General features: G+C 37.4%; 1 protein-coding gene across 1 annotated transcript in view; it reads right to left on the bottom strand.

Annotated features, from left to right (window-relative positions):
• Positions 1-1,238: 1,238 nt before the first annotated feature.
• LOC149778278 (uncharacterized) overlaps positions 1,239-26,801 on the bottom strand; it is a 47,906-nt gene continuing 22,343 nt past the window's right edge. Inside the window, exons 14-26 of the mRNA XM_089939076.1 lie at positions 26,121-26,282; positions 24,731-24,932; positions 23,753-23,952; positions 19,868-20,038; positions 18,416-18,646; positions 17,219-17,389; positions 12,939-13,148; positions 12,023-12,280; positions 9,129-9,323; positions 8,646-8,807; positions 6,035-6,223; positions 5,441-5,528; positions 1,239-3,303 (exon numbers count right to left, since the gene is read on the bottom strand). Of these exons, the coding sequence (XP_089795202.1) occupies positions 3,096-3,303; positions 5,441-5,528; positions 6,035-6,223; positions 8,646-8,807; positions 9,129-9,323; positions 12,023-12,280; positions 12,939-13,148; positions 17,219-17,389; positions 18,416-18,646; positions 19,868-20,038; positions 23,753-23,952; positions 24,731-24,932; positions 26,121-26,282 (2,447 nt within the window). The 3' untranslated portion in view covers positions 1,239-3,095. The remainder of the gene's footprint in view (positions 3,304-5,440; positions 5,529-6,034; positions 6,224-8,645; positions 8,808-9,128; positions 9,324-12,022; positions 12,281-12,938; positions 13,149-17,218; positions 17,390-18,415; positions 18,647-19,867; positions 20,039-23,752; positions 23,953-24,730; positions 24,933-26,120; positions 26,283-26,801) is intronic.

Genomic DNA, 26,801 nt, shown 5'->3' with positions numbered 1-26,801 from the left:
TTCCAAATATTTTTTTAAAGATTTTATATTCTATGCCTTTATTATAATCTGTATCTTGGAGAAAGACATCTTTCCAATAGTTCCAAATATATTTATCGATTTCCTTACGTGAGGTGGACCAAACAGAGCGCAGTGGTCTGGTCATGTGTTATACAGAATTTAGATACTCCAATTAAAGATACCTGAACAAAGAAATAAGGATTTAAACTGCCATATTGGCACTGGTCATTGTTCAGAATTGACACTTCACACAGAGTTGTTAAAAATTACTCGAATAAAACAATAGCACATTTCATCGCAATTTGTCATATTTTTAAAATTTCCAATCCCAATATATGGATTGTTATATACAGTGTAAATATCTTCCGATAATTTATCCACCATAGGAGCACTGTTTGTTCGAGGTAAACGTTCTACTAATAGACCATCAGGACAATCATATCTCTTCCTTTATGCTAGATCGGAGAAACAAAGCTTGCCTAGTATCTTTGAAACCTTTGACATCAAGTGTTATTCCACCTTTGACGTCTGCAAATCGAATATTACATCATGGCTGCAGTCATCTTCAATGGCATTAGTGACATTGTTATTTTTCCTCTCATTTATCTTCGGTTTCTCCATATCATTTATTTTTTGTGAATTTAATTCAAGCTTTGAATTGATATTGTCCTCAGCTTCATTATTTAATATGTTTTAGTAACATCGAAGCTATTTTAAGACTTTCTCTCCATGTCTACACGATGAATATAATCAGGTTGAGAGATCATTTTTCTTGTTATATGAAGAACGTCTCCCAATGCATTCAATATTTTGTTTTCAGTAGCAGTATATTTTCGTTTCAGTCACAGTGGCAAATATTGTCTAACTTATTCTTGCACTATATATTCCTAACAAGCTCACATTCCTTGAATGAACAGGAGAGAGAGAGAGAGAGAGAGAGAGAGAGAGAGAGAGAGAGAGAGAGAGAGAGTTGCAGAGTAATGAGAAAAATAGTGTTGCTAAAGGCAACCAGCCAACCAAAGAACAACCTCTTAATCCTACCATGCTTTTGTATTGTTTGACATTGTTCCAGTTCAGATTGAGACAATCATTACTAATGGAGTGCCGGTATTACGTCTACAGCTACTACACCCACTGTGATGGATATAACATTTTCTGCAGAAATGTAAACTTTTTTCCTATAATCTTTTTAAGGTGAATTATAACGCATTATATAAAAAACCTCACAAAGAGGACAATATATGTGCTCTGAACTTTAATCTGAGTCATTCAACAATCACAAACTACAACAAGAATATATCATAACATATTGGTTAATAAAACAATTAAACGTTACAAAACGCTAACATAATCACTAGAATATAATACTGTCTTTAAAGAGTGTATGAGAAGTATTAGTCTACTGGCGATTTCACTTAAGTATTTTGATATGCGATGGATATTTGAGAAATTCTAGTTTGTTACATTTCAACTTTTCTTTGAATAGATTTAATGCTGATTGATAGAGAAAATTATAGTCTATAAAACGACATACAGGTCCAAATACAGAAAGCCGGATACCTGTATATATAGTGGCATGAAGTAACATAAGTATCTACTTTTACGCCAAATGGTCGGTGAAAAGAACAATTTCTATAACATCTGGACTCTTTTAATATCATGGCCAACTTGGATGACGTTGAGGGATGTAATTTTCTATTTGTTTTTTGTCATTGTATCATTTTAAAGAAGGCCATGACTCCATGGAAGATAACTCACATTCTGGAAGATTGTTGTCTGTGTTTTACAAGCGGGAAGTGGCTTCTTTGGTGTGGACACTCAAAGCAGAGGCTCGATACACAGTGGACGATACATATATTATCACGGACATCAAAACTATTAAGCTGTTTTTAATATACGGAAGAATCATTTGAAGCTCAGAAAGGTCTGTGCTAGATGGGTCTTGCATTTGTTGATGGTTGATCAAAAACAGACTCGCCGAATAGCTTCCCACCTAATAGCTTCCCAACGAATAGCTTCCCACATAATAGCTTCCCACCTAATTGCTTTCTACCGAATAGCTTCTCACCGAATAGCTTCCCACCTAATACGAACGGGTGATTAGAGATATTTGAATGCAAATGTTTAAAGTGCTGAAGCATAGAATTTTATTTTTGAAACAAGAGAAAACAGTGAAATTCGGGTCAGAAGAGACAAGCAGAGACCACAAACCGCTCGATGCCGTCATACATTCATACGCTCGATTTTTCTATGCTAAAGGTCTGGTGGTCCACACATTGCTAGTGTACATTTCATGCTTCCAAAATATTGCCAAAGATAATGGAACACTAAGGAATCAACAGTATGTGCACCGGTATTATAGGTATCAATATACTCAATAACACACCAGTGCACAAATCCGCGGTCGTGACTGACGTCTTGAAGGAGTACAACATGCAAACTTCGCAGTACCCTCCATTCAACCTTGATTTAGCAACAAATGATTTCTGGTTGAGTCCAGTTATTAAACATTAGCTGAGAGCAGAAGATTGGATAGTCGCTATCCAATATGAAGTGCAGTGTTCCAATGTATGAACACCATACCCAAAAGTGAATACACCATGACATTTAATAATTGTTTAATCAGACTGAAACAATTCAGGGATGCGTGGGGAGTGCTCTGAATGGATGCATTGAAATGTTGTTCACTAATAAACACTTTGTTGTGCAACACACTAATTTGCAGCACTTTTGAAACACACATAATTTTTATACATTTTGATATGACCCAAAAGGTACGAGATGCAGTTATCATAAATCTATGAAACTTAACTGAGACATAAATTTATTTTCAAGTAGAACAAGTATCACATTATTGCTGTCTAATACCACAATTATAACATTAGTGTTTTCAAGTAACACACATATCACAGCATTCTTTTCAAGTACCACAATTATAACATTAGTGTTTTTACGTACCACACTTATCACAGCATTGTCATCAAATACTAAATCCAGAACTTTACTTTTTATCTTAATAAATACACGCAAGAAACACCTGATATTAAGCTCCTTGAGGTTACCCGAAAGATACAAACACAAGAAAAATAACACTATCATTGTCTCGGAGGCGGTAGTACGTTGATGACCCCTCTTGCTGAAGCCGTGGAAGTGATTTTAGGAAGGTGTCCATTCGGCAGAAAATGTCCATTGTTAATTGCATCAACGTATACCTTTGACGAAGAAGCTATACTTAATGGCGTGTCAGGTCTAATCTGGTTGAAGCTCAGGCGGCTACCATTCATGGATTTTCTTGTATTCGTCCTGAAAGTAAAAAGTTGGTATGTTGATAAAATGCAATAAGTTATGGGAGATCAAAGTTTACGTATTAAATAAAATCATGTAACAAAGTACCCTGTGTAATGAAAGGACGTATTTTCAGCAATCAAATCGAGGGAGATCAAATAAAATCATCTATGAAAGAACCGTGTAATGATAAAATTCTTTTTTAAACCAACGTATAGTACATGACGAACAATAGTTATAACATTTACGGAAACAACGACAGAAGCAATGTTTACAACTTTAGGTACTGTGGTAACAATTATTGTAATCATAATTTGTATATTAGTCCGGTATTTAACTAAAACGTTGACATTATATCATTGTCTACTAATGCTTTTTATGCAGGGGTGAGAGAGGATGTCTACGTTCTTTGAGAAATTGTCAAAGCTCAATTACCAGGCGAGACATTGCGATCCATTAATTTGATACATGTTGTAGAAGTACAACGTAATTTCTATATTTTTTTGGAAAAGTAGAAGTTGGAAAACGCATATCAAGAGTTTTGTTTATCTTGGCTGCTGGTTTGTGTATTTTATTAACTGGTCCACCAGTACCAGTATACCTTATACAAAAAAGAACATTTGACTTATAAAGTAACGTAATTAGGGATAAATCTTCTAAGATGTTGGTTCCTTTGCATATATGTGTGTAATGTTTCAAACAGTATTTTCCATTTTTAGCACTACGTTTTTAGTACCAAAGGGAGTTTGCACACTTTTGAAAGTATGTTATATTTGAAGGATTTCTTTTTCACTTATGTATTGGAATACCGTTTCTTTTGACATCAAATGATACAAAAATACAATACATTAACGTGCAAAGCCGGTTTCTTAAATTTGATTGAATTTTGATCCACACATTTTTGGCACTAAAGTCGTATATTATAAATCTTTTTTAGTTACTATTTATCACGAAAAACAAAATACATGCCTCTCAATGTTTATAAGGAAGTAATACTTTTAGCAATATTATCTATGACCAGATTAATGGCTCTTTTAACACCTTGAAACTGGTTTCTTTTAAAAAATTGTCTAGGCTTAATCTAAATGTAAGTTCATTTGTGCAGATATACATGACAAATAATTCCCCGTTTTTTATTATTTCATATTTATTTATTGTTCATTTCTTGTTTTTCCTATCTATTTTTGACTGTCTGGTTAAGTCAATCTTATAATTTGCAGACAAAGATCTTCATTTTGAACAATGGAATCGTAACTTGTACTACCTGACCAGTAACATTAATTTTGTAAACAACACTAGTACGTAGCTAATATTCCTCTATGTGTGTGGTTTAAATGTTAGGATCATTATCATTGGTGGCCAACATGTTTATTTTACTCGGGTCTGGGTATAGGACACTGCGATTTCCATATGGAGAGCATGTTGTACCTGATGTTTACCATGTTCTTTATTATGATTTTAGTAACATACTTAATTTGGTTGACAATTAGAACGTTCTAGAAATGAACGTTTGACCATCATCCTGGTTCTATATTCCTGTCTTAGTTTTTATATATATATATATATATATATATATATATATATATATATATATATATATATATATATATATATATATATATATGACCTTGTTCGCTTGAGAAAGAGCTCATTCTTGCATTAACATGTTTAGCAGAATCATTATTATTGTTGTGATCAGTATTTCATTTGAGTGAAATTATTTATTCTAATTATTATTCACTTGAAATGCAAAGTCAAAGCGCTCATCCATAATAATCATGGACTGGAATATTAATTTTGAATCATTGTGAATTCAGACATGAACATTTTGTGATTATATTATTGAAATACATCAAAATATTGTTAGCATGTCATCATAATCTAGGCCACACGCACGTTAGAATATTTGACACTGTATGCATGTTAACACATTCTGTATTTAAATATATTTGGAATAAATCTAGATGTCATTTGGAGCATCATAGATTTGGACTTGTGATACATTTTTGGCACTATTTGGGAGTTAATTCACAATTCTGTATGTCCATATTAAATTTGCACCTTGTATTATAGGGAAATACATTATTTGTTGAATTTAATGTGACTCAGTTTAAGACCAGAGAGTCGTAACATGTAAATACACCCAGTTTCATACCTGTACTTCCATTTGTAAACACTAACTCCGGCGATACCAGATGCCAAGAGAACCACAGCTACACTGCACCCTATGATCACAGGAAAATCTGGAACGACGAATAGGAATAAATGACGTTTCTATTTTTTTTAAAGACATTAACAGAAGATACATAGTTTAGAGTCAGGCACAAAACAGCATATCGTCACTCTTAATTTAACATTGCTTTTAGATCTAATGGTGCCTGATTACACTAATCATCGTGCCATGCTATGGATAGCTTCCTGCAGTCGAAAGATAATAATTACCCGGGTTGAATTTATATTAAGTAGACAACCTATTATAAATGATGTGGTCAATTAAAATCCACAAATGACATTTTAAATTCTCTTTGTGATTATTCTGTACTAGTATTATTTTCAATAGCGAAGATATGTTGTTCAAATGTGTGCAACACTCATCGTCACACCTTTACTCTGTTAATTAAATAACATGTTGATTGTATTTATTTCTAAATGTATATCTATATATTATTAAATTCACATATTGGTATATTTCGGAATTCAACAATACATCATTTTGTCTCTTCGAAGTCTAGCATATTCCATGTGTTACCGTCTTTTGCCATTGGTTCCGATGCCCCCAAATTATTTACTGCCGTTGAAGCAGATGTTGAATTGTGCTCAACAGAATTAGTTGCAGTTGCAATTACAGATGTTGACTGGGAATTCGTTGCATTGACCACTGTTGTCAAAGTTGCTGCCTTAGTCGAAGTTTTCTGTGTTGTCTGAGTGGATGAACTCACTGAAAGATAAACTGTAACAATTGGTGACCTTCATGCATGCCATGTTTAGTAATCATCAACTCTTGTAGAAACGTTTGGAGGTGGGGGATCAGCTAAGGATAAAGCTAGTGTTAAGATTCATATCGATGCTAAGTGTACGTTTTGACGGAATTTAATATTTATAGGCCCATATAAAAAGGAGACGTAAAACATATGGCAGGCGAATCGAACTGATGGGTTTTAGACCAGGCATTTCAAACAGTACTTCAAGTCAAGATAATGTATTGCAATCTCTCTCTCCATCCCTCGCTCTCTTTCTCTCTCTCTCTCTCTCTCTCTCTCTCTCTCTCTCTCTCTCTCTCTCTCTCATAAGCGCATATCCATTTTGTCGATACAAATAGGTCTAAATTGTACAAGGCCTTTGTTTTGTCATTTAGCATAGGATAACATAAACAGCTGCTTCTTGTTTCCTTAGGAAACGATTATGCATTTTCAGTAATCACAAGCACCCTCCATCTGCTCAAGCGATTAAAGAGAGATTTGCTATCAGCACTTATCAATCGGAATTAATTTCATTTTGAGTATTTCGACCACTGTTCATTCATGGCATCCATAAACAACAGCGAATCTCTCTATACCGTTCTCTTCAAGCAGATCTTATATAAAAGAGATATTTGTCCTTTCCAATAAACAAACAATGGGATCATACAGCTTGCAGAGCGTGTTTTCATTTCATACTTCAAAAAACATAAAATAATCAATGGTCAATTTGTAAATAAAGTAACAGCAAATTTTGGGAACTTTAACAAATATACGATAATATTGCAAATGAAAACAAAAAGAAACAATTCACCTCTCCCCCATGACCATGACCAAGAAAAAAAATTATATGACACCCCCCTAAAAAAACGTCGACTAATCGTTAAGGACTTAATTACCATGAGTACCATGAGTACCAGATACTTATAGCAAAGCATGTATTATGTCTCAGGATGCAGGTTAGCTCAGTTGCAAGAGGGTCATACTCGTAATCCGAAGGTCTCACGTTTTCTACCCACCCAAGCCAGCCCGGGTCAGCTGTCTCTCGCTTAGTCCTACATGTATGACCTCGACGCTGATATTTATGTTGTGGGTAGCGTGGTTGGATGTCGACTAACATCGTAACGAAAGTCAAATTTTCAGGAATATTTCACACGACTGGCAACTAAAATAACGACGCTTTTCTACAAAGTAAAGTGATAAAGTTTCAGTTTTTTCTCTAACAAATTTAAATTCTCACAAAGGATATGGACCTGTTTTCAAGTTTCGTTGTCCTACATTTCAGTTGGCTGGGAAGCGACGAAAGCCGGGAATGCCGAAATCGGGTTAAGTTGAAATATTATTTTTTAACGAAACGAATAAAAATATAGTATGCTTATTGGAACTGTAAGCAACCTTTCGTTTCGTTCAAGAAACATATCCCCAACATGAACCTACTTCGGCTTACCTCGCCAACTGTCACATTTCAACAAATTCAGAAGGAAGTCAACGGAACATGACAATGCATCCATTTGCCTGTGTCAGATTTTAATTCCACCAGGATAAAAACAGCACAGTAAGTATATTAATTACATATCAATTTGTGGAAGAGTGGTGATATGGGCTGCTAATTGTGTGAGATATTCCTGAAACATTGACGACTCATTCCGATGCCAACCGACATCGGAACACACTATACAAGCCCATTATTTGTATAGTAAGACATAGCACTAAAACAAAAATGAAATGTGCTCTGTCTTATATTGTCAGACTACCTCTCTCTGTCCTTGAGAAAGGCATTTATTGCCTGATTCTCGGCATGAAATTGCTAATGATAGGTTAAAAGCATCATTTAAACCAACCAATTCAACCCAACCCAACCCAATTCGCGTACCTTCCAACAAGCGAACAAAGATAAAAACTTGATTTACATGCAGACAGACTTATATTTTTATAATGAAGTCTTTAGTCAAATCGAAACTAAGATGGTGGAAATGAAGACTGGTTTAATGGCATTTAGACATTAAAAATATTATTAAAATACATCAAAACCAGTCGAAACTTCTGGCTTTACCACTTTTCCCATTAAATAATAAATAGCCGTATGATAAAAGCTTTGAATGACCTAATTTTAAATAAAATGTGGTAATGGGTGGACAAATAGTATTAAGGTCATTTGTTTATTTGTATCATTATATAGTCTTTCATTATTCATTGCGACAAGACGATGCACCTCTGTATGGGCAGACAACGTTTACTTAATTTTGTACTGACTAACCAACTAAGTAACGAATACGTTCAATGTATCACACCAATGCACATATTGGCATGCATTTTAGACAACACTGATAGGGAGAGTTTAGTCTGTACATCTTACATAATATCTGAATAGTGTATGCTGTTTGAAAATGGAGCGTCTATTACCTATGCAATCTTGAACACTGACTGATCCCTCGCCAACAGTCGTATATCCCGCCAAACATGATTTACATGCGGACTGTGCTGATTCGTCTTGATATGTTCCAAGATCGCAAATATGGCAAGAGGATGTGGATGAGTCGTAGTAAGTTCCCAATGGACACTCAACTAATAATAAAAGCAAAATTTTAAAGTATTGCACGAAATTCCTTTTATTTTGTTACGATATATATAATTTGCTTATAAAATAGGGTTGTCCTTGTTCGAAATTATACAGTGTCAGAATATTTACGATACAATAGCGCTTGAGACATTAAACTTCCATTGGTTATATGCTAGCAGCCATAGGAAGGTTGTTACTTTAGCAATGCCAGTAGACTTGTGCTCAGTCTGTTTATATGGATATTTTTATTCTTAAATATGCTAGGCTATTTTCGTTTACAGAGAACTTTTGTTTGAAATAAAATGAATTATTATTTTTATACTCACTACACATGCCACTTGAAGCGACTAGTCCAGTAGGGCAATCAACGATAGCTTTGGTACCAGTCTTTTTCATGTCAACTCTGTGAGTGTTATTAGATACATAAACAGTGAGATCAGCTGCTGTTTCGTTCACGAGTTTCTGCGTGGAAAGCTCGACTTCAGTTATAGCTTGAACCAGTTTCATCAAATTATCGCTTACTGTAAAGACGAAATGACATATGAAAACGACTTTAAAAAAATAAATGTATGAGAATAATATTATATTTAAAATAATCACTCCTATAAAAGAAAAATGCTGAACTTTCTGCAAAATTAGGGTCCACGATCAAAGTTTCACATTAACTAATGTACAAAAAAGGGCCAAATCTTAATGAAACAGAAAAATATAAACACATTTTTTATAGACATATTATAAACATATAAACATATTTTTAAACAAAAATATACACATATTTTCAAAGTGCACCGCAACTAAGCCATACATGAAACCTGACGGGGCATGACTAAACAATTAATAAGGAGTTGCATCAACTATGATTGTACGACTAAATAAATTAAAACGTACACTATATTTTGATTCAGATAATCGAGATTCGTGAGCAGAAATTATTATTGCAAAAGTCATACCACTACCATCGCTTCGCAACCAGATGTAGTTCATGAGGATGAACCGCACGAGTCGTTTAAAAGGCGATTGAAATACACACCTGAAAGCACACAGGCACACGCAGACGACACTATTTACTACATTTTGATAATTAAATGTTTGTTCATTTCACTTTAAATTATGGGCACGCATTCGTCGTGCATCATACATATAATACTTCTTGATATGTAAAAAAGTAAATAATATGTATGAGCAAAAGTAAAATATTATATCGTGTATATACTAACTCATTAATCCGTCAGGTATTTACGTGGATTAACTTGCATATATATCCTTGTTTGCTTTAACTCGACTACGTATAGAAACGCAACCCATAATATCAATGCAGAATTATATAGGTCCGCAAGGATACAATATATTGTAATAAAGAAACCATGAATTCATTTGAAAATGTAAAACATGGCTGTTGCAGCCAAATTCCTTTCGCTACAGCCGTTCCGTACATACAATGATGTTATGTTTGTGAAATAAAGCAACTATTTTGAACTTGGCAGAGTTAGTCTTAGCGGTATCGGTTGTACTTCGTGCGAAGGCCTTCTAAACAATTACCTTATCTGCAGTCAGGTGTGCATGTGCTTTAAAACGACACAAGCAAAGCATGAACTAAAAATAATTCCGAATAGGGTCTTGGTGTGTTTGAAATAATATTTATTGTTTATGAACCTCATATTAACATTGTGGAACTATACCTGTTCATATTCTTTAATGGACATGTCTGGTTTTTTTTTTACATGACTTTCTTTGTGCAGACCTATATATACGATATGACCGTTGAAAGAAGGTATGTTGTATTAATTATGCTTCCGATTTGTTAATTTCTGTATGTATATGTTATTAGTTGCATTCATACTATTTCAAAAATATGTATGAAACCAACATAAGTCTTTTGTATGGTGTTTGTATGAAATGAAACAAAAATAATGCTTGCTATTGTCAGTAATCCATTGTGTGGCAAAGAGCGGGTTGGTTTTGTTGAAAACTTCCTCTGGGCTATCTCACGTAAGGCCGAGTAAATTGAAATTTCATTGACATTCTGTTTTAGACACGCTAGGATTCTATCGCCATCCAAAATGTCTCCAGAGCATTGTATTTGAAACATAGTATTATTAGTAGCATTTTTGTCTTCAACGAATATCCTTTTCATCTTTTTCACTTGATATGGTGGACTGGAATCTTGGCACTACGATACTATTCCACCTTCTCATCCCTTGAGACACTCAAGTCCCTTATGGCTTGCCTATATTTGCGAGTATAAGTGTCAATAAGTCGACTCCTTGAATGTTAAGCACCCTAAAGTTTTGGAAAATGATTTGGTTGTAGCATGATACAAACATGACTGAACCAAAGTCTTCAAATGTCAGTCACAAAACTAAATCAGTCACTGTTCAACACAAATGCAAGAAATGTCACTAAAACACCACCAATAGTAATATAAATAAATCAAAAATTATGTTTAAGGTTTAAAGTATTTCCATACACGTAGCCTTACTGACACACCATGGATACGACTGTAGGAGAACAAGAGGACATATACATATCAGACTCACCATCTCTTGTCATATTAGTCACCACTTAGTCAATAATTAACGTTTAGCAACAATTGTAACATGGAAGAGTTCTGAAGGTACGACCTTCTTCTAAAGTAAGCAATTTCTTATATATCTTACTATATCTATTCTAAATTTTCAAATAATCAGTTATTTTCATCTCGACAACCACATGTCTTGCCTTGAGGCAAGTACCTTCTCACACACTACCGCAAACACATCCAACAAATCAAGTAATCATAGTTGCAAGCAAAAGCATTACATTTATTGTTTGCGAAATCATATAATGCATATTAAAGGCATATATAATTTAATATAATTTTCATTATCTTTTGAAATAGCGGAAAATATAAAGCTTGGGTGATTAATATTTATTGAATAATATGAGGCGAATCGACTGAAGAAAAGTATGTGAGTTATAAGCAAATGAAAAATTCACTTAATTTTATGTATTTCACACATGCTTAAAAATTTTCTTTGCTATTTATAGTACCGACCACAACTGTAATATTTATATGGAGGCCTCGATACTTATCGAATTACAGATGTGCGTGTAATATAATTACCTGTCATACCTGATCAGTGATACGATCTGCACATGAAATATGGCTGAACCACACCCACCCATCCTATGATGCCTCTTTACATTATCAACAGCCCTTAAGAATAGAATAAGTTCTAACCTGTATTATTTTCATATAAAGCAGGAAGGTCCAAATTTTCTGCTCCATCCAGTGATGACATCAATGCAATTGTTGCAGTCACGGTCCCATTACTTGAGCAGGCCGTAGACACAGATATGTTGCACGTTTTATTCGAAACACACTGAAGAGACTGAAGCTTCTCTGCAATGGTAGCTTCTGCCAAACTCGAAGCTGAACAGGGTAGTGTTTCGTACGTGATTGTTGTCGATGTTGTGATCATTCTAGGTCCAATTACCCCTGCCAAAAAAAAAACGGGATACGCAAGGTAGTAACAAATTTGCGTGACATTATTCCAGTGTTATAATGCTCGGTGTAATGCTGAATGTACACATTGGTAGTAATATGACATTTAACCATTAAACAAATGTATAATGTTAGCCACATGCATAGGTTTTCACTGCTTTACCACATGAGAGAGAGAGAGAGAGAGAGAGAGAGAGAGAGAGAGAGAGAGAGAGAGAGAGAGAGAGAGATTAAAATTAACAAGTTAGATTCAAATTTCTGAAATTAAGTTGTGTTTGCGAATGAAGTAAAATGATTAAGAACATTGAACATATTGTTCTATGAAACGAGAATACGAGAATAAAATATTTCAAGAAAATTACATTTGATACTCTTCATTCAAAGGTTTGATTTAACACGCTGAAGTGGTTCACATTGTTTTAATAAATTTTGAAAACTTCCATTGCTACAAAAACTTTATATTAATTCATCTAGAAATGTAATGAATACATGCGGCACATTTTATTGTTGTTGTAGACATAAAATTATAGTATGGCTATGTTTTAATTTGAATATGATAAGGAAATCAGCCGGCTTGTGTTAATTTTATCTTGATTTCGATAGAGAATCTAGTAATTTCAAAAACTTTTTTCCGATATGTGTCTTTTCTTACCTGTACATGATGGTGTTCGGCCTAGAGGATTAAGAGTCGATGTGTGTGTCCATTTGTAGTTTGTTGATATTCCACATTTATATTCCAGGTTTGGTTCGAATCCAGGTGCAAATGCAAGGCCGTCTTGGCATTTTATTGTACGTATCTCCGTACCGTTCTCTACTTTAACTTCGATCCTAGTACCATTTCCAAGTGGTAACTCAGGGCACACTAGAACGTGTTGATTAATTAGTCATTCACTACTATACAATATTCGATCCAATATTTTATATTAAATTAATATCATTATAATGTTGGATTAGTTTAGATTGTTTTAAAAGATAATTAAAATAGCTCTTACAGAATAAAAAATGAATGTCCAGTAATTTAAACACTAAATTCACCATTAAAGTTCATTATACATTTAGACAAGTCAAGAATATAACAGAGATTGAATGTCATATCAACACATAATATAATATAAAAAAATTGTATCTGAGTTATTTCTTACTCCAATGCTTCATAAAGTGTGAATATAATATCATAATTTCTTGAGTGATCTCAGAGAACGCGGAGCCTATAACCTACTTCAGGCACGAAACAAGGGCTTGAGGGGTGATGTCTTGCTTTCCGGTCTTGACACTCTCGACCGTGGTTGCATGAGGAGATTCGGATTGGCGGGGATCTTGTGGCTAGATATATTGCAAGATAGAGTAAATCAGTGACTCATGACTTGTCTCAGAAACATGCAATTTTGACCCCGTAACTTATGTATTATGTTTGGTACTAGGACTGTGGACGGGTAGGCAAAGTTCATAAACCTCTCCAAATTGATTGACAGGGCATCCACAGCCCATGATTCTGGGTCTTGTACAGGAGAGGCAAAGGTGGACAACTTGTGGTTCCACCTTATTGCAAAGTGATCTATCATCGGTCGTCCCCCGAGGGCGTAAATCCGGGCAAAGATCAATGGGTTGGGAGACCATTCTGTGTGAAGGACCTGGCCTCTCCTGGATATAGTGTCGACCAGGACATTAAACCTGCCTTGGATGTGTCTGACATGCACACTGATACGGAGATTGTTGCACCAGCGTAGCAACTGCCACTCCGAGACACAGGTTGGGTGATTTGTTGCACCCCTCCCCTACTGTTTGAGGTTGTAAGTCATTACAACCGAATTGTCGGACATGAGAACTGTTTTGCCTGAGAGTCGATCTTCCCAGAAGTGACAGGCTTTGACGACAGCCTTCATTTATAAGATGTTGACGTGTGGAGGTTGTTCCTCTGACTCCCACGTGTCGCCTACGGTAGTGAAGTCTGGCAACAGGTGGGGGCCCTAACCGTACGTACTCGTGTCAGTGCAAACTGTTATTTCCGCTTCGGTATTCTCCAGCGGTATTCGCCTGGACAGCCAAAATAGAATGCAGCACGGAAGGAAGACGGATCCAATCACTAGCGTGATCGGGATGGGTTGATCGAGGGGATCTCAGAAGGGGCGCCACTGAGTCAGCAGTGACATCTGTCAGGGGTGCATGAAAAGGCTCCCAAGCGGGATCAGGTTCGTCGCTGAATTGAATGAACCGAGAGGACGCAGGAAATCTTCGCTGAAATCTGAGGTTTCTCCAAAACAGACCCGACCAGTTCTATTATTTTGTTGATGCGGAGCTACGTAAGATTCCGGCTGGTGAAAACTTCATACCCAGATGGACAAAGTTCTGGGATGGATGAGGATCGTATTCCCAGTTCAATAGAAAACCTAGATGAGCCAGAAGAGAGAGAAAGTAGATCGTTCATGCATTGAAGCAGGTTAGAACTTAGTATGTGTTTCTGAAGGATGTCGCTGTTGAGGACGTCAATCAGAACAGAGAGACGATGAAATCCACTATATGAAGGAAAGCCCAGGGGCTGATATTGTGGCCAAACGGAAAAATTGTAAATTGGTAGGCTGTGTCTCGTAAGCAAAGCGAAGATACTTGCATGAAAGGGGTGAATGGGGATGTGAAAGAATGCGTCGGTCAGGTCAAGACTGATAGCATACTTGCCCCGTTGGACCGAAAGGCGGATTGTCCTCGCCATCTCCATCTTGAACTTTGTAGTAAGGATAAATCGACTGAGGTGACTCAAAAGGAAAGGATTACAGGCCTGTGTTTACCATTTGTTTTTCAAATCAGGAACACCTTTGGTTAAAACGTGCTTGGAGAGGAGCGACCAAATCTTCTGTTGAAGTAATCGCTCTTCCGAAAAGCCTGTGCGTGGATGGATCGGCAAATTGGAAGAGTAGTTCCTGAGCTGTCTTCATCCGACTGTCTTCAATTTGTCCGCCAAATATCATCGAAGACCGAATAGTAAGCGTATAGTGCGGTTTAAAATATGCCGACAGAAGACATCCATCATGAATGATAAGATCAAGATTGGCCATAGCCATTGCGGATTAGTCATAGTATGGTGATTTGCTCGGTTACGGACTTGAGCGATCCTAGTAACCGCCTCCCGCGAGTGCCTGTCGTCGGATTGTTCAGCGAGACGGAAGATTGCCAAGTCTAACATGGAAGATATCTACTTTGTAATAAAACGAACCCGACATGTCAAACCGAAAGCCGGTCATTAATTTCCTTAATCTTTGTCGATTCAGGAAGGAGCCAGAATGACGGCGTCTCCCTCTCCTCCTCAACATTCACATACACCTTGTCTCTGTAGTCTTGTTATGTTTAAGGGGGTGTGGGAGGCATTTCGAAATGACAAACTCCCGATTAGTTTCCACAGCGGCTGCGTTTAAGGTGAATTCGGTCCGCTCCATAGTCGGGTCGGCATAAGACGGGTTTGTTAGTGACTCATTACGCATACGGTGCGCAGAGTCCTCATCCGGCTCGACTCCAAGCTCTGCATAAGACATTTCAGGTGGCATAGACGACTCAGCTCGGTCGTATCCGTCCAAGACGCAAGCTCTCCCTTGAGGATAATTCGTGAGTAATCTAATATTCGGCATCGCCGGAAAAGCCGGACCAGTATAGCCGGCTTGTGTAAGCGGTGTGAGGTCGACCCGGGTCCTTGCTGTATACTTTGTCGGTCCGGTCAGCACATGTGCCGGTCGCTCCAAAGCAGTTTCTGAACGGGCAGATTTCTCATCGAAATCGCCGGTGAAATAATGATATAGTGTCAGCTGCCAAGCAAGACCGGCGAACATATTAAGAATCGCGTAAACATTGTGTGGTTGGACCATTCCAGCCAAAGGTCTCCATGCTGGAACGTTTGGACGGAAGGTAATGTCGGGGACACTGCCGGTGTCGGCTGAACAGGTCTTATTGGTGCGACAGTATTATTATTATTTCGGTGCAGCTGATCTATCGTTAATCCCATGCACCCAGACTTATCGGCCCGAAGGCCATGCTCTGACATGTGGGAAGGTTTACCTCATCTGTGTTACCTACAATTGGAGGAATATTCACCTAAAGTATCCTTAAGCGAAAAAGATGAGACGACATGGATGCTTTGCTTAGATTTATGGAGCTGCATCTTTATGTACTGTACCAAATGTTGCATCTTATACAGCGAAAGGTGGTCCACTCCTTTATACTATCCGTCTCCTGACGCAGCGGTATATGTTTGTTCCGTATGACAAACGTTAGCTTGAACCGGAGGATGATTTGGGGTGGAGACTAAGAATATCAGAGGTATCCTGCCGTGCGAAAATAATCCAATTCATGGTCAACAAGAATGACCTTGTGGATGTCAACGGTAGTATGGTGGTACGCGGTCTGACAGACGAAGTCCCGATAAGTAACAAAATCAGAGTTTTGGCTGAAATTGAAAAGTAATATATACAACCTGCAGGAGATGAATAAATCCGCTGAATAAATCCAAGACGTTAAATGGATTGTTCTTTAGGTAAGAAGAGAAATGCTGGGTTGTCAAAGGAAGGTAATGGCAAGAGTTACTGCCCTTTATCGATCTAAAAATAGACAGAAATATGACGATTGTCATCTTTTAGTAGGGCTGAATTTGCAAGTTAGCAGGCTAATATTCCTAACGTAATGTAACTGGGGAACGTATGCGAAGGAGAAACAGTAGGACACATGATTTCTTGAGCAAGAACAAGCGGGTTTGACATAGATTCATGGGTAAAAAGGCAACTATTGCAACTTATTTATAATGTCCGTTTTAATTTGAAGTCCGTTGAAGGTTCTTAAATGTTTTCTTGCAAAAAATTAAAGGCAAGATATCAGAGCTATGATTAAATGTTCGTGATAAATGGAAATAATACCGTTTGATGCTGAATTTATAAGATTTGATTGAAAGCTTACCAGGACAGTCTTCCGTATTGCAAATTTCTGTTTCTTGCGCCGGGCCTGTGCAGCTTAAACCGTATGGGCCAGGCGATGGACTGTCACAGCGTCTTGATCTTGACACAGATCCACCACGGCAGGATGCCGAACAAACTGTCCATGAAGTCCATTCACTCCAATTGCCATTCACTAGACCAATGATCAAGATTGAATTCAGTAGAAAAGTAATATATATATATATATATATATATATATATATATATATATATATATATATATATATATATATATATATATATATATATATATACCCAATCAATGTATATATGTATCAATCAACCAATCGATCTATGAACCTCAATATCGGATACTTTTGTGGTCATTGGACTATTGCACAAATTATAATACATATATATCTATACATCTAAGCATATTGGTAGCGAGAAAGATAGATCGCTCAACAGAGAATGACATATATTCATATGCTTGTATAGATAGATTGTACTGAAAGAGCCAAACACATGATATTGATGTAAACACATTCTCAAACCCGTACAATCACATTGATTTGCGAATAGCAAAGTAGATTCTGCATCAAATTTAATATCATCGTGCATCTGTGTTTGAATATTTGAATCTGTCAGTTATAAGAAGAATAAGATATGAGAAGATTATTTGGTCTCGAACAATTAACTCTAATGAAACATTTAATTACTATGAATAGCAACAATTTGAATGTTTAAGATTCTTGCATGGGCACTATTTGTGTGCCAGAATGGGGGTGGGAGAAAGCCTCATAGATTAAAAGATACGATGCCTGCCTTAAATTTCTTGTAGTCCTGCGATCATGTGCAGCCATTCGCCTGGCCGTGGTCAAGGTCATGCTAATTATGGACCTTTGACAGAATGGCCACTTTGCCCCATAGTGGACACTGCAGTGTATATGGTTTCAGTCAAGCCAACATGCTATATTGGTATTGTATCATTGATTGAATTTGTATTAATGATAAATGTAGTACTGTTCATTGTTTGTCTTCTGCCATTTCAAGTGTCACTTTCTACAAGCAGATATGTTCATATCTGTCTGTCCGTCTGTCCGTCCGTTCGTCCGTCCATCCATCCATCCATCCATCCAAATATAGTGAGAGAGAGAGAGAGAGAGAGAGAGAAAGAGAGAGGATGACCATGCGACAATTAAACACGACTGAATCTTACCTGGGGCCACCTCACACAACACTCCACTATACCCGGACAGACAAGAACAGTTGTAATCCAATCCATTGTTGATACACGTGGCACCATTTTGACATCCATTTTCTTTGCACAAGTCAGGTGCTATAGCACAAGTGGGACCACTGTAACCATGGAGACATCTACATACGAAACCAGCAGCACTACTGATGCAAGTGTGATTCCCACAAGGATTCGATGAACATTCATCTACGGCTGCAATGGACAATTATTCTTCACTCAGAATTTAAACTGATGTAATTACCCACGCTATAGACGCACAAACGTGCCAAATAATCTTCAGAATGTTTACATTTATTCTTATACGTACAATATGAAAATCTAAAAACCAAAATTTTTATTGGTATAGAATATAACTGAATTTAGACGTTCATATCGTATGATATTAAATCCAATCTATATTAAGTTTTCTACACTTCGATACTTAATACTACGTAATTTGGGCAGCTATTCTTCCTATAATCAGAAATAATTATATGGCTAAATGTCATCTACATTGATTATTTTCATATATATGTCGGAAGATAACCAATGCTTTTTTTTCACACATTATATATTAAAACATTAATAAAACAAAGATTTAAGGTGCATTTCCACCAACTACTTCCTAAACGTGATTCGGTACAAAGCAAGGATGGGCATAACCGTCTAATAGCTACCCACGCAAAATCTCCCTGAATCACAAAGAACCTCCCTTCTTGAGAAATCGTTTCGATGCCCCTTCATCAGTTCATGTATTAAAAGTGTTAACTGCTGTGACAAACTACGCCTTCAGTACATTAAGTCACACGGCTCCATCTTTACTGTCGGGTGTGTGCATGCTATTATAGCATATCTGTATTTTTGAACAAATGCAATTAAAACCCTATACAATTAATGGAAATATTTAAGACTGTCCGCTTTTATTCTGATTCATAAGCTGCCAATAACGATCTAACGGGAATATACTGCAAAAAAGGCGAGGCATCAGTTTCAATAAATGTCTCATACTTTTATTAGTCTAATTAGGATTAAAATCTTATTACTTGCGATCTATTTATGAATTTTTCACTGAACATTCGGCAGGTATAAGTGATTCATAATATTTTTGTTTTACATTAAATTATACTTTAAAATGAAGTCTACTTTTATTGCTGACGATGATGCTATTGGGATTTTCTCAAATGATTATTCTTTCCCAACTTTCCTTTGAGGAACAATAGCAATTGATGTCTGTAAATTATAATGTTGTTAAGTGTTTTCTACATCTTTAACAATATCTTGTCTAACAGAAGTCCTCAAATTGTCCAAAGAAGCATAAGAAAGACATAAATAAATCATTTGAGGCTCTGAAGAAAACTGGCCAGTATGTTTGTTTTCGTAATTTAAACTTTTACTTTCACATATATTACAAGAAATCAAAAGATGTATACATACCGTAGCAGGTTGAAGGAATTACAAAATGTATCCCGTTCACGTGCATACCAACAAACTCGGACATCGAGAGGAAGGAATTGCTAATTTGATATTCACATGAACTTGATAAGGATGCCAGCTCGTCAGCCGATAGAATTTTATTTGTCATGAATAGTTCCGTAAAACTTACAGCTGGAAAAGGAGAGAAAAGTTATGTTGTGAAATCTTCGTCTTTCATGAATATTAATATTTATCCCCTGTAAAAGTTAAAGATTCGTCTAAGAGGAAAAAAACATTTATTTTGCGAATAAAGTAATTATCTCCTCACAAAAGAAACACGTGTGTACTCAAGCAGACAACTACGAGATATTTCATATATGACAACAATGTTATATAAAAGGCTGCACATTGATAAGCGTGTAAATATAAGAGATAAGAAGCACAGACATTTTGTTAGATTCTCATTAAGTACCCCCATAAGTCATAATATTTGATGATAAGCCTACATAATGAACTGTTGTTATAATGTAATAATAATTATCAGATACAGTACTTTACTGCAAACATTTTCAAACTGAAGACGTGATATATATATATATATATATATATATATATATATATATATATATATATATATATATATATATATATATATATATATATATATATGTGCACAGGCATCTCTGACGACCTCAGAGAGATGGACGACACTAGGAAGACGGTCATTATCGATAGAGAACTCACCAGACTGACTATCAGCATGGCCGCCCTCCAGGAAACCAGGCTAGCCTTATGCGGCTCCCTCAGAGAGGAAAACTACACCTTCTTCTGGAAAGGTCGAGAACTGAGGATCCCCGTCAGCACGGAGAGGGCTTTGCCATAAATAGAAAACAACCTCCTGTCCTCGGCTGGGCTTCCCACAGGGGGTACTGAGCGTCTGCTGCAGGTCCTGTCAACATTCTCAGGGTCTACGCAACCACCCTTACGTCTTCAGAAGACACATAGGGTCACTTATATGGGCAACTGGACGAACAGATCAAAGGATGACGCAAAGACTAACCACTATTTCTCCTCGGCGACTTTAATGCCAGAGTAGGTGCGGACCACGAGTCATGGCCTACCTGCCTCGGACATTATGGTGCTGGAAAGACCAATGAAAACGGTCTAAGACTGCTCAGGCTGTGCACATACCATGACTTGTGCGTCACAAACACCTTCGTCAACTGTAAGCCACAACACAATGTGTCATGGAAGCACCCCAGATCTCATCGCTGACACGAGCTCGACTTGGTCATCACCAGGCGCTCTGCTCTTAACAACGTCCTCTCCATCAGAACTTACCACAGTGCAGACTGCGACTCCGACCACGCCCTCGTGAGCAGCAGGGTGCGCCTATAGTCACACCCACTACACCGTTGAAATCCAAAAGGACTCCTTCGCATAAACACTGCACAGATGTCGGTCCCCTCAAAGGTGGAGGAGTATGCGTCCGCCCTGGACCATACTCTCCAGGACCTGCCAGAACACGATGCCACAGCCAAGTGGAACGCCATGAAGGGTTCCATCTACAGCACAACCATGTCCACGTTTGACAAGAACGAACGGTCCAGCAAGAACTAGTTCATCGCACACCTATGACGGACGAAACCAATAATCGAATACAAACGAAAAGCCTTCATAGCTTACAAAAATACCCTAATGAACATATGCTTGCTGATCTCAGAAGTGCCCGAAACAACACATAAGGTATTGCTATACAGTGCACGAGCGAGTACTAACAGCAAAAATATGAAGGAATCAAGCACAGTGAATAGTCTGGAAACATCCAAGGTATGTACTGTGCCATCAAGAAGGCTCTGGGCCCTACAGTGAACGAGGTCGCCCCCTGAAATCTCTGATTGGAGAGAAGATCACTGACCGTTAGCAACAGATGGCCAGAGCTATACTCCCGAGAAACTTCAGTCACCGATGCGGCCCTTTGCAGCATAAAGAAACTGTCCACCAAGGAGGAGCTCGACAAAGTGCCCACCTTCGAGCAGCTCAGCAAAGCAACCGACTCCCTCCCAAACGAGAAAGCATCAGGAAGTGACAGCATCCCACCCGAAGCTATCAAACGTGGGAAATCAACATTGCTTTAGCTTCTGCATAAACTACTTTGCCTATGCTGGATGGAAGGAGCAGTCCCCCAAGACATGCGCGACGCCACGATTGTGACCCTTTAGAAAAAAATGGCGACCGCAGTGACTCTAATAATTACTGAGGGATCTCGCTCCTGAGCATCGTTGGCAAAGTGTATTTCCTCATCATACTCAGCTGGCTGCAGCTGCTGGCGGACCGTGTGTACCCAGAATCCAAATGCAGCTTCCGAGCAGGAAGGTCGACGACAGACATGACCTTCTCCCTAAGACAACTCCTAGAGAAGAGCAGAGAGGAAGGTCAACAGCTGTACATGATATGCATCGAACTCACCAAGGCCTTTGACCTGGTCATCAGGAAGGGCCTTTTGAACTTCTCAGTAAGATCGGTCGTCCCCCCCCCCAAAAAAAAAATCTTCGCAGCATGATAATCTCTTTCGATGCCGATAAGAAGGGAACAGTATGATGGGTCCTCCTCAGCCTCCTTTCGAATCAATAGCGGCGTGAAACAAGGCTGCGTGCTGGCGCCAACCCTTTTCGGAATCTTCTTCTCTCTGTACCTGTCCTACGCCTTCGACTCGTCTATACATCTACACACCAGGTCCGACGAGAGGCTGTTCAACCTGGCACGACTGCGCTCGAAGACCAAAGTGAGGTCGGTGCTCATCAGGGATATGCTTTTTGCAGATGACGCGGCTCTTGTGACCCACACCGAGGACGCCCTTCAGAGACTGAGAGACCGTTTCACAGATGCCTGTAAGCAGTTTGGGCTCACCATCAGCCTGTCAAAGCCAAAAGCCAGCGTGCAAGATACCACCATTGTCCCTTCCATCAAAATTGACTGTGTCACCCTGGAAGCAGTCAACAACTTTGCTAACCGGGTGTCAACCATCATCAACACTCTCTCGCTTGATGTGGAGCTGGACAAAGGGCTTGGAAGGGCAAAGAGCATCATGGCACGACTAACGAAGAGGGTGTGGGAAAACAAAGCGCTGACCGAGCACACCAAGATCCAAGTTACCAGGCCTGCGTTCTCAGCACCCTTCAATATGGAAGTGGGACCTGGAGCACCTACATGAGTGCCGGATCAACTCCTTCCATATAAGGTACATAAAACGCACCCTGAAGTACAGCTGGCTCCTGCAGCGTGCAAGTAACCCTAACATGTACTCCCTGCTTAGCAAACGCCGCCTTCGATGGCTGAGACACTTCCGACGCATGGAGGATGGGAGGCTGAAAAAGGACATCCTATATGGACAGCTGGCCACTGGCACCAGAAGAGTCGGCCGCCCCTCACTCCTTTCAAGGATGTGTGCAAGACGGACATGAAGGCATGCGACATTTCACCCGACGGCTGGGAAGTGCTGACCGAGGACCGAGGCACATGGAGACTGACGTTAAACAAGGGCATAGTAATCGCTGATGCAAGGAGAGGCCAGTTGGCGGCAGAGTAACGTGAGAGAAAGAAGAGCACTGCAGCAACCCCAGTAACTCAGACATCCCAGTATGTCTGCACCAACCGCAATAGGGACTGTCACTCGCGCATATGCCTGCACAGCCACAGCAGATGAAGCCAACACCCCAGAGTCAGACGACACTCCAAGGGCGCTATTTGCATGGTCTCTCGAGACTCACCCGCCAATTATATATATATATATATATATATATATATATATATATATATATATATATATATATATATATATATATATATATATATATATATATATATATATAAAAGGATACCCCATTATTACGAAATAGCATTTACTTGTGTTAGAGCCCACTTTCAGCATTATTGATGATCCAGCTTTAAGGAATGTATCGTTGACACCGAGAAATAGTTGTTCCTGCAATACTGTTTGACCACCTAACGTCATAGTGAGGAGCTGTCTTGTTGAGTCCAGACTAAGCACCAGCAACGTCCACTTGCCTTCTTCGAGTATCATCGTGGAAACGTGCAGCGACTGTCTGAAATAGCACATAATTGACGTTCAGATATGAATTTCGATTTAACCGAAAAGAGACACACTTTCAGAGCAGGATTTACCTGATGCCCAGTATCTCCATATATGGTGAATATTTCTTATCAATTCTAGTTTTTTTTACTATACGTATCTGAAAGTTAGATTTTTTCCTTCCGTTTTGTTTCGACTGTACTTTAGACAGCATTAGTGAAATTAATTATAAGAATAAATCAGTTGCGCGTTATTGGTCTGGTCATGATATCTTTGTTGAATGCTCCTTCTGCTGTAAAACCTGCATGCAGCGTTTGTATGTGTGAATGTCTGTCTGTTTGTATGTTTGTAATGGAGTTGAATGACACTTCAGTTCAATACTGGCAATATTGTACCAATAAAAAGCAACGTTAAAAATGTAAATATTTTTTTTAAAAAAACCTCAAGAAGGATGATTGCGCTGATTATAAAGCAAATGGTGCTTAAATATCTGCAATATATCTGGTTTGTAACAATGTAGATATTACCGAGGTCCCGCCTGTACGTATTCATTTATTTGTAATCTTAAATCGTTTCCATGCAAAAAAATCATGTATTATGTAAATTACCGTGTCCTAAATAATATAATATTATTATAAATGATTCATTTTCTTTTAATGTGGATAAAATACTTTAAACCAAATTTTCATCTGACATTTGTGTTTGTTATAATTTTAAGAAAATTTAAAATATATTCTTGATTTTGAGATTGTTGTGTAGAATTAAGATCAATTCGTTTATATTATGCTCACCCAACCAGAACAGACACGGTGTCCTGTAAGCTCATATAAAAGTATTCGCCGTCATTTGCATGAGAAGCAGAAAACGAGAAACGAGGCAATCCACTATCTTTTCCATGTATTTGAAACCTCAGGGCCACGGTTAGGTTTTTCACATCTTCACTGATGTTTTTCGCCAGGTGTGAAATTTCTGTATTCACAAAAATGTCGAAGTCTAAAATATAAATCATACAAAAAGATTAGAAGTACTTACATTTGTTCATAACTTTAGAAACTGATTATTCTTTGTATTAACAGGGTTCAATTCTAACCTCTCTATTACCTGTTAACGGGGGTAGAAAAATAATTTCTGCAAAGTCCACCATTCTATAGTTTTATTGTCAAGACTTTTAGCAGATACGATGCATGTTTTCGTATACGAAACTTTGACCCGGGTAGATATTCAATTTTTTCCACTGAAAAATGTTTGTGTCTTAGTAAGTGTCTGATGGTTATTTTCTATTCTGTTTATCTAAAGCTCACGAGTATGGACCATAATAGATGGTAGCAACGATTAGTCTGCCGGAATAGTTTCTTTAATATCAATTTTATTATATTAGTATTTTCTCCTCTCGCGACAAAAAAGGTAATATTTGTTGACATTCTTTTTATTTACAGACAATACGAGGCTTATCACATTTATTTTAATTCAAATAGATGCCATAGATGTGAACGTTCCTACAAAACAACTGCGTTTAAGAAACATATTTTTCGTTGCCAGCCCCTACATTTCCCATGGTAAACCAGTCTCAGCCCAATTAAAGTCTTTCAGTTCTAAATACTAATATATTTTGAGTTTGGTTTTGACACTGTATCCATTAAATTGGACCTAAAGCTGTGTATTGATAACAACAAGTGTACATGTATCCCTGAATTTTATTGGGTTGCTGTATTTCTGTAAAAGTAATTAAAACAAATAATAAGACTTTGCCAGACTTACAACACCTCTGTTTTAGAGTGAGTAAATGTTGTGTTCTTATTAGCCTTTTTACTGATACACTGACTGAAAATCATAATGTGTGAGAGAGAAAAAATCAACTAATTTTTACGGTTTTGAGTTAAAAAGAAACAATGTGTGGTTCGAGTGAGATTTAAAAAGGACAGGACACAATTCTTGCAACAAGCAATATGCAAATGGGAAAATGTTTTAATTCCAAAACGGCAAAGCAATATATACTCTGTTAAGAAGTTAAAAGAAAATGAGATATAAAAAAGGGATGAAAAGATTTTAACAAACGCTCTAGTTGCTGTGCATCATTTAAAATGGTAATACATGATTCGTTAAAATATCCACAATCTTGTTCATGTTAGGACTAGAATACCATTACGGTTGGCATTGTTATGCAAATAAATTGAAACCTACAGTTACACGCTGCTTCAGACGTACTCCCGGATGAGTTTGTAGTTTTCCCTTCAGGGCACGTGATACATGTTTTCTGACCAATGAATCTCTGGTAACTTCCGACTGGACACTGTGTACAGGGAACAACGGTTTCATCAGAAAATGTGCCAGTTGGGCACAACTCTGAAATGTTTGAGAAAAATAATAATTAATATCAAGAGGCTTTAGAAATCTATATTCGCAACCTATCGTATATATACATACAACAGCAGAAAATCTAGGTATTATACAAGAGAAATTTGTATTTACTGCGTGCTGATTAATACAATTCTAAAGTTACAACAAACGAATGTCTCTTAACAATATTGTTGTCAAGATAATTAAGAATTATTTTAAAAAAATATTGTTGTAATCAAATAACTAATACTCATAAGCCGTAAGTTAGAAAGGTTATTTAAAATATAAATGTATGGTAACGGCACAATTAGGACGGTTTTCCCAATGATGCAATTCGTCAGGATAAGAAACAACGTGCATACAGAAAACAACACATAACCCGAAAACAGTACGAAAACTAAACTACTTACATTTAAAACGACAGGTGAATTTATAAAAAGTGAATTGAAATACAATCTTAAAATATGCAAACTACATGTATGATTTTCTAATGGGGTTTACATCTCTGTCTCTTAAAATAAAATA

This window comes from Sinohyriopsis cumingii, chromosome 17 (genome assembly GCF_028554795.1).
Source record: "Sinohyriopsis cumingii isolate HCF-2022 chromosome 17, ASM2855479v2, whole genome shotgun sequence".
Taxonomy (NCBI): domain Eukaryota; kingdom Metazoa; phylum Mollusca; class Bivalvia; order Unionida; family Unionidae; genus Sinohyriopsis; species Sinohyriopsis cumingii.
The sequence above is the reverse complement of the archived record's forward strand: the minus strand, read 5'-3'. Positions and strand labels throughout refer to the sequence as shown.